We start from the raw sequence: 14,171 nt of genomic DNA, 5'->3' as shown, positions 1-14,171 counted from the left end.
GGCATGATCAGTTACATATACTGTATATATATTTTAATTTTTTTTTAAAACAAGCCAGACAAGAAATAATGGAGCCTCAATTGAGGCAGAGGAGGTAGTGACTGAGAGGCACCAGCCTGTTGAACTAGTAGGACTCAGGGTATTATTAGCTGTAGGTGTGGAGAGAGGAATTCAGGAAGCTTTTGGCCTCTGCATCTTGGGTGTAAGATGGCGTGACAAAGGCAGCAATTTGTGCCCCTGGTCACCCTCTCTGGCTACCCTGATTGGATTAGGAAGGAGCACCTTACAAATGTTTAGTTCAAATATAAAATGGACATTGGAAGGACCGAGGATGGTGGTTACTGCTGAAAGTGTTTTAAATGTGAAGGGGGAAGGGGCAGATGAGGTATGTGTGGCTTTGAATTCCTCTGGAAAGTTTTAATTACAAAATAAAAGCTGAAGGAAATGTAACATTTACTGGTGTTACATTTCTGTGAGCACAGAGGCGTCATTATTTTCTGTGTATTTGAACTAAATTTAAAAACCAAACGGCTAAAATGTGGCAAGAATCCGAGGAATTGAAGTCCTTGAAAGGATTTGAACTCTATAAAGGTGTTAAAACCAGAAAGCGGCGGGTACAGGGAACAGTGTGATTGTATGTCTTTGTGTGCGCACAAAGCGTCTGGAAAGAAAAGCCTCGGAAAACCGCCACCCCGCTGCGTGCGTGGGCGCGTGCGGAAAAGGGGCATGTAGGGAAGGAGGTGCACGTGGGGCTTCCTGCTTAGCCCCGCCCCTCACCGCCCCCCCTCATCCAGCCCCGCCCCTCATCCGGCCCCGTCCGGAGCCCCAGACCCGCTGCAGCCCCACCCTCGTTTGTGACGCCACCTCCCGTTTCCAGGTAACGTAGTGGCGGTGGTGTGGCGGGGGGAGGGGTGTCAAACAAAGCGATAGCCACGCTGTGGCTGCCTGCTGGCCCCTTACTTCTCGGACCCTTAACCCTCAGACACTTAGAGCCATGGCCCTGCCGCTGCTGCCCGGCTATAAGTTAAGACGCAACGTGAGTAGTGAGGGCGCAGTAGGTCTGAGGTCACGGTAGGGGTCTGGGGTACTAGGTGTGGCCACCTCCTCGAACTTTACTGAAGACTCCTGCCTCTTGCTTCTCCTTCTGTGAATTGGGCATAACTTGGATCAAACTTGTAGGCTGGCGGAACCCTTACTCTCTGCTTTTCCTTTCCCCATTTCTCCAACTGCGTCTGAATTCTTTTCCTACATTAGATAACATAAGTACAGTTCTTAGAGGTGGGAGGACCCTTGGAGGTAGTAGATGGTGGTGATGGTAACAAGCAACTATGAGCGTTTAAGATGTGTGAGGTGCTGCGCTTTAATAACTTTACATGGCATTTGATGTTCCCAACATCTCTTTGTATTCAGCACTATTTTTATTCCCATTTTACAATTGAGGAAACTGAGGCATTGGTCAGAGCTACATAGTCTCAATAGTGAAACTGCGTTTCTTCCAGGCAACCTGTTCTCACATCCTTGTGTGAAAGAGCTAAATACAGTATCAGTTATTAAATTGAACCTTGTGTGAAAGAGCTAAATACAGTATCAGTTATTAAATTGAAAAAACCTGGCACTCTCAAAGCTGGTAGGGGGCAGATAGATAAGGGTTCATTTATACAGAGACACACCTAGTTTGGAGATTTTTTGTTTTCTTTTGTTTTGGGTTCTTTTTTTTGTTTATTTGAGTTTTGTTTTTTTCTTGTGAAAGAGAAATGAGAAGTATGAACTATCAACTAGTTGTTGTGGCACTTTAGTTGTTTATTGATTGCTTTCTCATATTTGCCTTGACTTGGGGGCTCCAGCTGAGCCAGTGACCCCTTGCTCATGCCAATGACCTTGGGCTCAAGCCAGTGACCATGGGGTCATGTCTATGATCCCATGCTCAAGACAGCTGCCCCACGCTCAAGCTGGTGAGCCTGTGCTCAAGCCGGCAACCTCGGGGTTTCGAACCTGGGTCCTCTGCATCCATGTCCAATATTCTATCCACTGCTCCACCGCCTGTCAAGCATGAACATGTGTTTTCATTTTCTGAGATAAATGTCCAAGAATGCAATTGCTAGATCATATAATAATTGCACATGTAATTTTGTGAAAAAATACTTATATTTTTGAGAGTGAATGTACCATTTTACATTCCCAGTAGCAGTATATGAGTCATCCAGTTTATTCACATCCTAGGCAGCATTTATTTAGTATTGTCACTTTTTTAATTTTAGCTGTCTGATAGGTGTGTAGTGATATCTCATTGTGGGTTTAATTGGCATATCTGATGGCCGATGACTTAAATATCTTTTCATGTACTTATTTACCATCTGTATATCCACCTTAGTGAAATGTCTGTTGACATCTTTTTTTTGAGAGAGAGGCAGGTGCTGTTCCTGTATGTGCCCTGACTGGGGAATCAAACCGACAATATCCACACTCTGGGATGGCACTCCAACCAACTGATATCTGGCCAGGGTTTAATTTTTTTGTTTTGTTTGTTTTTTGTTTTATTTTATTTTGTTTTGTTTTTTAGAGATAGGAGAGGAAGGGAGAGAGAAGGGAGAGGAAGGGGAAAAGGAAGAGAGAGGGAAGAGAAGCATTCATTTGTTGTTCCATTCAGTAGCACATTCATTGACTGCTTTCCCTATGTGCCCTGACCTGGGGTGGGGGGGATCAAACATACAACCTGCCGTTTTGTGAGGACACTGTTAACCAACTGAGCTAACTGGCCAGGACCTGTTTATGTCTTTTTCCTGCTTCTACTTGGATTCTTTGTTTTAACTGTTGATATTTGAGAAATTATACATTCCAGATACTAACTCTTTGTCTAAGATGTGCTTCAAACATATTTCCTCTCAGTTTGTAGCTTGTCTTTTCATCCTGTTAGCTTTCCTTTTTTTAAATTTTGTTGCGGCACTTTAGTTGTTCATTGATTGCTTTCTCATATTTTCCTTGACTTGGGGACTCCAGCTGAGCCAGTAACCCCTTGCTCAAGCCAGCGACCTTGAACTTCAAGCTAGCAACCTTTGGGCTCAAGCCAGTGATCATGGGTTCATGTCTGTGATCCCACGTCCAAGTCGGTGACCCCATACTCAAACTGGTGGGCCTGCGCTCAAGCTGGCAACCTCAGGGTTTCAAACCTGGGTCCTTAGCATACCAGTTTGATGCTCTATCCACTGCATCACTGCCTGGTCAGGTGAACCTGTTAACTTTCTTTTGTAGAACAAAAATGTTTCTAATTTTGATGAGGTCCAGTTAATCAATTTTCCCTTTTATGGGTTGTGCTTTTGGTATTAATTCTAAGAATTCTCTGCCTAGCCCTAGATCCTGAAATTTTATCCTATGTTTTGTCCTAAAATTTTTACAGTTTTACATTTTATGTTTAAGATTGTCATCTATTTTGAGTTAATTTTTGTGTAAGGTATGAGATTTAGGCCATGATTAATTTAATTATCCCTTGGATATCCAATTACTGCAGCACCATTTGTTGAGAGGGCTGTCTTTCATCCATTGAATTGCTTTTGCACCTTTGTAAAAAACCAAAACAGAACAAAAGCATATTTGTGTGACTCTCTTTCTGTATTCTCTGATTTGTTCCATTGATCTATGTGTTTGTCCCTCTACCAATGACATACTGTTTTTTATTACTGTAGTAATATAATGAACTCTAAGATCAGGTATAGTGATTCCTCCTATTTTATTTTTCTTTGCCAAGATTCTTCTTTGTCTTGAGTCTATACATTTCCATATGAATTTTAGAATAAGCTCACCTATGTCTACAAATAACTTTACTAGGATTTTGATAGGAATTTAATTGAACCTGTAGATCAATTGAGGGAAAGTTGGCATCTTTACTATGTCATATTGTCTAATCTGTGAACATGATATGTCTCTACATTTCTTCAAGTCATCTGTGATTTTTTTCATCAGCATTTTGTAATTTTTAGCCTACAGATCTTGTACAAGTTTATATTTAATTTTCCTTAAAGTTATTGTAATGCCATTGTATTTAAAATTTCAGTTTTGCATGTTCATTGTTAGTATATAAAAGTGTGGTTGAATTTTGTGTGTTTATCTCATATCTTGTGACCCTGCTGAACTCTATTAGTTTTAGGAATATGTTTTTATAAATTCTGTGGGATTTTTATTTTTATGATTCAAGTGTTCCCCGCCAAAAAAAAATGTGCAATTTTTTATGTATATAATCTTGTCATCTACAAATAGAGACATTTACATTTTATTTTATTCTTTTTATTTTATTTTTCTAGCCTTATTGCAGAATTTATGGTAATATGTTGAATAAGATTGAATAGAGCCTACATTCTTGCCTTGTTCCTGACCTTAGGGGAAAAACTTTAGTCTTTTTCTGTAAAGGATGATGTTAGCTATAAGTTTCTTGTAGATGCTCTTTATCAAGTAATTTTATAACTTGCTGAGAGTTTTTATCATGAATGGGTGTTAGATTTTGTCAAATCTATTTACCTGTATTAATTGATATGATCTTTTGAATTTTTTTCTTTACTTGGTGGGTTACATTGATTGCGTTTTGAATGTTGATCCAGCTTTGCATAATAAATCCCACTTTGTCATAGGATATAATTCTTCTTATACATTGATGGACTCAATTTGCTAATATTTTCTTTTCTTTTTTTTTTTTTTCATTTTTCCAAAGCTGGAAACGGGGAGGCAGTCAGACAGACTCCCGCATGCGCCCCACTGGGCACCACCCGGCACGCCCACCAGGGGGCGATGCTCTGCCCATCCGGGGCGTCGCTCTGTCGCAACCAGAGCCACTCTAGCGCCTGGGGCAGAGGTCAAGGAGCCATCCCCAGCGCCCAGGCCATCTTTTTGCTCCAAAGGAGCCTCGGCTGCGGGAGGGGAAGAGAGAGACAGAGAGGAAGGAGAGGGGGAGGGGTGGAGAAGCAGATGGGCGCTTCTCCTGTGTGCCCTGGCTGGGAATCGAACCCCGGACTCCTGCATGCCAGGGCGACGCTCTACCGCTGAGCCAACCGGCCAGGGCCAATTTGCTAATATTTTCTAGAGCGTTTTTACATCTATGTTAATGAGAAATATTGGTCTGTAGTTTTATTTCTGAACTGTCTTGTCTGTTTTTATATTAAAATAATACTGATCTAATAAAATAAGTTGGGAAGACTTGTCTCTTATTTTCTGTAAGAGATTGCATAAAATTTGTATTAATTCTTGTTTAAATATTAGGTAAAATTTTCCAATAAAGCAAGGTGGAAATAGGGGTTTCTTTTTTGTCTTTTAGTTAAAAATTCAGTTTCTTAAAGATTGTAGGTCTATTCAGATTATTTCATCTTGACTGAGTTTTGATAGATTGTGGTTTTAAGAAATTGGTCCACTTTTTCCAAGTAGTTGACTTTATGTGCATAAAGTTGATCTAAGTGTTCTCTTATTTTTATTGCCTATGGCATCTGTGAAGATACCTCCTATTTGATTTCTGATATTGGTGATTTGTATCTTATATAATTTAATTTTTTTTAGTTTTGCTAGAGATTTATCAACTTTATTGATATATTTTAAGAATAAGCTTTGCATTTGATTGATTTTCTCTTGTTTTCATCAATTTCATTGATTTTGGCTCTGATATTTGTATTTCTTTCTTTAGGTTTGCTTTTATTTTATTTTACTCTTTTTTATATATATTTTTTGAAGTGTTGGGACTTAGGTTATTGATTTAAGTCCTTTTCTCAGTTCCAATGTAAGGATAAAGATTTTTCTCTCAAAACTGCTTCAGCTGTGTCCAACATATTTTGATATTTTGTATTTTCATTTTCTTTCAGTTCTAGTCTTTAACATTTCTTTTAAGGATTTCTCTTTGACCCATAGACTATTTAGAAGTGTTTTGTTCAATTTTCAAGCATTTGGAGATTTCCTGTTACCTTTCTGTTATTGATTTCTAATTTGATTTCATTATCATCAAAGATTATAACACATATGATTTTATTTCTTTTAAATTTTTTTAAAATTCTTTTATGGTCTGATAATGATAAATTATGATAAAATTTTTGAAATTTATTTTATACAGTATGGTATATCTTGGTGAATATTCCATGCACACTTGGAAGTAATATGTATTCTGCTGTGTTTGGATGGAGTGTTGTGTATATGTCAATTAAGTTCTCTTAGTTGTTGAGAGGATTATTGCAGTCCCATCTATAATTGTGGGTTTGTTTATTTCTCTTTCTGCTCTATAGGTTTCGCTTCATATATTTTGAAGTTCTATTGTTTAGTTTAGTGCATACATACATAATTTTTATATCTTCCTGATGGATCAATTCATTTATCCTTATGTAGTGTCCCACTTTTCTCGAGTGAATGTCTTTGCTCTGAAATCTAGTTTATCTATATAGATATAGCCACTCTTGCTTTTTTAAAATTAGTGTTTGCCTGGTATATCTTTTTTCGTCCTTTTACTTTCAACTGACCTATGTCATTGAATTTGAAGTGAGTTTCCTATGAATAGTGTATAATTGGTCATGTTTTTTTAAATCCGTTCTGCAAATCTGTTTCTTGATTAATGTATTTAGATTATTTACATTCAAGGTGGTTATTGATATATTAATGCTTATGTCTGATACATTATTATCTGTTTTCCATTTTATCTTCTGTTTCCCTTTTCTTGCCTTCCTGTGGGTTACTAGAATACCATATTTCCCCGTGTTTAAGACGTACCTTAATTTAGGGGCCCAAAATTTGAAAAAAAATGTATTACATAAAGTTATTGAACTCCAGTTTTATTCATCATAAAATTCATACAACTTCTCATCACTGTCAAAACTCTCATCCATTAGCTTGTCCTCATCTGTGTCTGATGACGAATCACTATCTTTAACAATGAGCGCAAAAACAAGTGCAAAAAAGTGGGAAATGCAAGCAAAAAAACTACAAACTCTGTATAAGACACACCCAGTTTTTAGACCTAAAATTTTTTGAAAAATGATGTGTCCTATATATGGGAAAATACGGTACCTTTTAAATTCCATGTTGGTACTCTGGTTTCTCCTCATATTGTATAAATCTTTCACCTTTTTAAACATCCATCTTGATTTACTTATAGTATTTTTGAGCATGTCTTTTAGTATCATTTTCATAGTTCTGGATATTACTATATATATGTGTATATTTATATATTATATGTATATTTATATATTGTTTATATAAGCCATATATATGTTTATATAGTTCATATAAGCTGTAGTCTATTGCTATTAGTGTTTTTCTATTTAAAATGAAGTATGAAAACTTCACTTTCACTGAAGTCCCTATACCTTTTCCACTTTAAAATATTATTTTCATGAGTTTCAATACATGCTCTTGTGCAATCAGGAAATGTTGATGAAGATGTTCAGTTTCCAGTTCTAAACACAGTCAGCATAATTGCACAATCACCACTCTCTCCCATCTTTGGGTTTCTATCATCATTGTCCTCACAGCTATGGGACAAGGCTGCTTCTGTCCCTGAAAGTCTTGAGCAATTCACCACGTATATCTGGAAGCTGTGTTGCCCTTGTATCTCACCCTTCAACTCTGACTGAGGAGTTTTGAATCCATAGCTCTTACCCAAATGTCCCATAATCCCAAAGCCCACAGACTCTTTGCTGAGGGGAGAGGGAGGTCAGATATGATTGTGTACTATGTTGCAGGTACTTTGTTTTCTGGTGCCACCTTCTTTGATGACCATTAGCTTGTATCAAATGCTGCTACAGACAATGTATTATTACAGGTGTGCTGAACTTGAGTGTTACAAGAAACTCACTTAAGCCTGCCTACTCCCAACACAAACACACAAACACACAAACACACATGCTTATCACACTTATGAACTTTCATCCCACAAACAACTCCCTGGGTTTACCTTGAGGTAGACTTTCCTTCATAATATCCATAAAGCAGATAGTAGGCCAGATCATTAACTCCTGGTTTCCATCTCCATATGCACTGCCCATGTTTAGATAACACATAGCTGCCATTAGCTTTTAAGTTTTTCTAGCCTTATCAGTGTAACCAGTTACCCCTCTTCATGAATCTAGAATTACTCTCAAATACATTGCTTAAGTTAGTGAAGGTGATAAATTTTACTAATATTTGTTGTACTTAAATTTGAGAAGAATTTATATTTTTCAATGTGCAATGAAAATTACCCTATAGATAGCTTAATCTTATTCTGTAAAACAAAAGCATTAAAGCATAGCTTTTAGAGACTACATGCATTAGTTTGCAATGCTTTCAGCTGTAAGTAATGGCATACCTGAGCACTAGAGGCTTAAATAAGCAAGGATTTATTTTTTTTACTAAGCAGGAAGTCTGGAGGTAGGTGGCTGCTGGCATACATTTAAAATTTCAACTTTGATCCAGCAGCTTGTGATTCTCCTCATCTTCATGCCCATAATCCCAAGGTAGCTACTACAGCTCCAGGCATCAGGTATACATCTCAAGGCAAGAAGAGGTGAACTAGGGGCAGCATTACCTGCATTTGTTTCTTGGCTCAAGAGGACAAAAGACTTTTCCAGAATCCCAGAGCAGACTTCTGAAAAGGAGGCAGAAGAAACAAATGGAGTGTTTAGCCTTTTCTGACTTAAAAATGGCAACTGACAAGCGAGAAGGAAATTGGGAATGTATGTACTTATTAATTAGCTACAGTGAGCCAGTGATTTTAACTGACTTTTGAGGAAGTGTTTGGCGTGCTTTTTTTTTTTTTTTTTGTAAGTCTCTTTTAATAGGCCAGTAATGTACGGTAAATGAATAGGCTATTCTGATTTAAGAAACAGAGGAAGGGGTACAATTTGAGTTTACTTTGGGGGCAAATTCTGCAAATGCTAGCACAATCATTACTAAGAACATTCTTTTTATTGATTGGTGTTTTGAGTTGAATTATTTTGATTGGTGCTTTGAGTTGAATTATTTAGAGAAGAAAATCAGAATCTTCAGAGGAAGGGGCTACATATCTCTCTAGAGCTTGTTGATTTAGATTATATTTTCCACTCTACTGATTTAAATACATTATTAAATATATAAAACATCATTGTTACATTGAGTTGATGACTAAGAATCATGAGCACAACACTTTTCAAAATTAGGTTTGGAAAGAAAAGAAGATTAGCTTAAAATGTTAGAAGTTTTCTTTGAAATAGCTTTTTATTTTTATAGTTGGGGTTTCTTTTTGAGTGATTTAGCTCTCTTAATAAGTTATGATAGCTTTTATCCTCTTATGGTCCTGGCTCTATGAATTCACTGTAGCCGAAGCAATATTGTTATTTTTTCTTGAAGATTCATAGTACTTACTGAGTGACACTTTTTCTCTATAAAAGTACAGAAAAGAAGAAAAGAAAAAGTGAATTTCTAAAATAAATATGATATGAAGGGAAGAAAAATATAGTCATGGAACAAAAGCAAATTAGTCCCCAATCTCATCAGGCAGGAGTATCTAAGAATGATAGTTTTATGTAATTCTATATCATATTTTCCATTCCCCTCAACAATAGTTAAAATGTATTGTTAATGTATATTGAAATATGAATTATTAACTGACTCTGTTCAGTTCCCAAATTTCCAATAACTGCTGGTGGCTGTAAAAGGTTTTCTACAGCACTCTCTAATATCTGTCCTGCTTTTAAGGAATTGAGTTTAAGTACAATGATATGATCTAATCCCTCCCTTCTAGGTCATGGGTGTTTTTATGATGTTTGTCAAAAGCAAAAATGTTAATTGAAACTTAATGACTTAAACAAGGGAATGCCTATTATTTTTCTCTGAGAGGGCACAATCAATGTGAGGCCTAATGCTTAAGGTCTCAGGCATTGAGTTTACATCCTGGATTCATTACTTATACTAGTTGAGTGAGCTTGGGAAAATTACTTAAACTCTCTGTGCCTAAATCTCCCCACCTATAAAATGGGGATAATGATAAAGAATACTCAGATATCCTCTGAGGATTAAAAGAATTTAATGCTTTCAAAGTACTTAGAACATGTTAATTATTATGGCTATAAGAATGATATTCACATTGCAAAAATAGACCTCTAACTCATGGTGGCCCTAAAGAGCTATCATGTTCTTAGGAAGCACCTCACCCTTTCTGCTTTTGTCTTAAGCATCTGGGTATTGTAGTGCAGTCTAGAAAGAAACAGAGATTCTGATGTGCTGGAGCTCTGAAAAGAGATAATTAATGGATAAACAACTCATGCTGATGACTATAGCCTGCTTCTCAGTTTGAGTTAGCTTTGTGGTTTCTATAGTGGCCCTGATAACATATTGATTATTCATTAATCAATCCAAGCATGTGACAAAATTGCTCTTCCAATTTTTAGCAACATAGAAGGGATGGTGGTATAAGCTATTAATTTGATGTAAAACATCAAGGGAAGTCTGGATTTGACTGCTCTTTTTTCAGTAGCAGTATCATCAGTGGGGTAGGACCCAAAGAGCTGAGATACCAAGAGGCACTTGATCTGGGGGTTGTACGTTCCTGATATTATCATTTCATAAGACATTTGCCTCTTATCTTTGGACTGAGACAGAGTACCACTTCATAGTCACTAGGGCAAAAGGCATGTTGACATGTTTCTAAGGGATTTTAATGGCAGATCTTGAACATGGGTGTGTGTCAGGAAGGAAAACCATTTGAAACAGATGCCTTATAGACTTTTACATTATACCAAACAAATCCTCAAGCAATAAGTGTTTTTTTTTGTTGTTTTTTTTTGTATTTTTCTGAAGCTAGAAACGGGGAGAGACAGTCAGACAGACCGGGATCCACCCGGCACGCCCACCAGGGGCGAAGCTTTGCCCACCAGGGGGCGATGCTCTGCCCCTCTGGGGTGTCGCTCTGTTGTGACCAGAGTCACTCTAGCACCTGGGGCAGAGGCCAAGGAGCCATCCCCAGCGCCCGGGCCATCTTTGCTCCAATGGAGCCTCGGCTGCAGGAGGGGAAGAGAGAGACAGAGAGGAAGGAGAGGGGGAGGGGTGGAGAAGCAGATGGGCGCTTCTCCTGTGTGCCCTGGCCTGGAATCGAACCCGGGACCCCTGCACGCCAGGCTGACGCTCTACCACTGAGCCAACCGGCCAGGGCCTAATAAGTTTTTAAGGTATAGAATTTTGAATTAAAATTTTAAGTTGATACTCCGATAGTGCAGAATTGAAATTTTGTCTGGTATGTTGATTAGAATGACAATAAAAATTGGCATTCTACTGAACTTTAGGAGAAGTATGTGTGTATATCTGTGTGTGTGTGTTTTGTTGGTTTTGATTTGACTGTGTGAATTCATAACTCATGAGCCAAGAGTTCTGGAAAGGTTTTAGTAATAGTTGCTTTCATTATAAAAATATTTGGGAGCTGCAGCAATATGTAGGCTAAGGAGGTGGTAATGGAAGTATGTATTTCATCCTCACTGTTTTCCTCTTCTTTTCCTCCACCCACTTTTTTTTTTTTTTTACAGAGACAGAGATAGAGAGTCAGAGAGAGGGATAGATAGGGACAGCAGCCAGGAACAGAGAGAGATGAGAAGTATCAATCATCAATTTTTCGTTGCGACACCTTAGTTGTTCATTGATTGCTTTTTCATATGTGCCCTGACTGCGAGCCTTCAGCAGACCGAGTGACCCCTTGCTTGAGCCAGCGACCTTGGATCCAAGCTTGTGAGCTTTTGCTCAAACCATATGAGCACGTGCTTAGACTGGCGACCTCGGGGTCTCGAACTTGGGTCTTCCATATCCCACTCTGACGCTCTATCCACTGTGCCACTGCCCGGTCAAGCTCCCCCCCCCCCACTTTCAACATGAAAGTGAGGCTGACATGAAACTTTCAAATCACCTCCCATCAATCACTCTTTCTTTCTTAACACAACCACAGATGTTGGGTTCTTTGCCTGATGTCCACTATAACAGTGTTACCCAAAGGGTGATGTGAATTTGTGACATTGGGAGTTTCTAGAAACTTATAAACCAATTTGACATTGTCATGCTGTCCAAGAGTATGATCAGTGGGCTTGCATGTCTTTATGTCTGTTTTTATTTCAATTTCTTATAACAAATTTTACTGCATATTACAAAAGTGTCAGTTTGAAATGATTTGGAAAAACATTCAAACTTGCTTTTTCCAAAGATAGGTGACTGTCCCTGTTTTATAGGATGTTTCTTCTTTTCCATTCTCATTATCTTTACCCTGATGCAAGCCTTTCTCACCTTGTGCCTGCTCAGTTGCATTAGCAGGTTGCCTAGTTTGCCTTTCACCCCACATTCTAATCTGTCATTTTATTTTTATTGAATTTATTGGGGTGACATTAGTTCACAAAACCATATAGGTTTCAAGTGTACAACTCAACAAAACATCATTTCCATACTGCATCCTGCTTCCCAAAGTAAAGTCTCTTTCTATCTCCATTTATCCCCCCTTTGCCCACCTCCACCTACTCCTACTCTCCTTTTGTTCTGGCTGTTACCACACTGTTTGTGTCTTCACCTTCTTTCATCCAGCCCCCCAACCCCCTCCCCTTTGACAGCTGTCAATCTAAAGCAAATGTCGGGTGCAAAGAGGTGAGTTAATTCTGTTCCTCCATTTCTGGCACAATATCATTCATCTGTACAAGGCCTCTCTTGTGTTTTATTTGTTTCTATTCCTCATTATTCCTGATCCCCAATCTCATTCCTTTTCCACTTTATGTAGGATTTCATACAAATGTCTTTGATGTACATTCTTGAGTCTGTATGTGTCCTTATAAAATTTGTAGTATTTTTGTGTTTTTTAAAAAATATATAAATGACGTGTGATAGATACAGTTTTTTCACCCAACAATATGTCTTAAGGGTCTCTCTGTGTTGCTATATGCACATCTGATGCTATGGAATAAATTTTGTCTTCCCCCAAAAAATTTATGTTGAAACACAAACCCCAGTGTGATAAGATTTGAAGCCTTGGGAGGTAATTATATTTTAGATGAGATTATGAGGGTAAGGATCCCATGATGAAATTATTGCTCTAATTAGGAAGAGACACCAGAAGCCCTCACCAGATAGCTCAGTTGGTTGGAGCATCGTCCTGAAACGCAGAGGTTGCCGGTTCGATCCCTGGGCAGGGCACATACAGGAAGAGTTCGATGTTCCTGTCTTTCTGTCTCTCCCTGCATCTTTCACAAAAAAAAAAAAAAAAAAGAATAAAAAAAGAAAAGAGACACCAGAGAGCTCTTTCTTTCACTTCCAAGTGGGGACACTTTGAGAAGTTGGTAGTTTTCAAGCCAGGAAGAGAGCCCACACTGGGCAATTGACCAGTGCCTTGATCTTGGACCAGTGCCTTGATCTTCTCCAGAATTAAATTCCCATTGTTTAAGCCACCCATTCTATGGAATTTTGTTATGGCAGCCTGAGTTAATACATGTGGTTTATTGCTTCTAAGAAATGAGGTGAAGTTAACACCCACTGTAGTGTATTTATCCATTAAACCATATTTTCTTATCCATTTCATCACCATGGATGTCTAGCTTGCCTCCAACTTCCCTCAAATACTAACACATTCTCACACATATTCATTTATTGGCTACCATGAGAATTTTTCTGAGGTATATATCCGAGAGTGAGATTCTTGAATCATAAAGAATACCATCCCTAATTCTGCGAAGTGGTACCACATTGCTACTCAGAAGGATAGTTAACTCGCCAATCAACAAAGGACTTGGTTTCCTCTTTCCCCATATTCTCTCCAACCTTCAGTATTATCTAGCTTTCTAAATCTTGACAATGTGATGACTCTAAAATGGTTTTAAGTCCATCTAGACACCCTTTTATAATATTTCATCTTTGCTCAAGGAGAGTTTTATATGTATATGGCATTTAAATGTGATGCTTTCCATAATATAGACCTTACATATTCTACTCTACCTCATCCCCCTTCCAAACCAGAACTTTTCCTTTTTATTAACCTTGCCCCCTCTTGCCCCTCACACTAGGTGCTGTCAGTTCAGCCACAGTGCATCATTCATAACTCTTTCTGGAACACCCTTGTTTCTTCTCTCCTGTCTAATTCATCCCATTCCTCCAAGACAGTATCCAATTACCTACAGCACTTCAACACTACTACTCCAGCCTGGCAGTATACAACTCTGGGTAATAAACTTACCAGAGTGTAG

At 38.2% G+C, this 14,171-nt stretch overlaps 1 protein-coding gene across 1 annotated transcript in view; it reads left to right on the top strand.

The window, feature by feature from the left end:
* Positions 1 to 936: 936 nt before the first annotated feature.
* The window catches only part of EFHC2 (EF-hand domain containing 2), a 283,160-nt gene continuing 269,925 nt past the window's right edge, over positions 937 to 14,171 (top strand). The window contains exon 1 of the mRNA XM_066249383.1: positions 937 to 1,036. Coding sequence (XP_066105480.1) covers positions 995 to 1,036 — 42 coding nt within the window. The 5' untranslated portion in view covers positions 937 to 994. The remainder of the gene's footprint in view (positions 1,037 to 14,171) is intronic.

This window comes from Saccopteryx bilineata, chromosome X (assembly GCF_036850765.1).
Source record: "Saccopteryx bilineata isolate mSacBil1 chromosome X, mSacBil1_pri_phased_curated, whole genome shotgun sequence".
Taxonomy (NCBI): domain Eukaryota; kingdom Metazoa; phylum Chordata; class Mammalia; order Chiroptera; family Emballonuridae; genus Saccopteryx; species Saccopteryx bilineata.
Note: the sequence above shows the minus strand (reverse complement) of the source record. Positions and strands in the feature narration are given on the sequence as shown.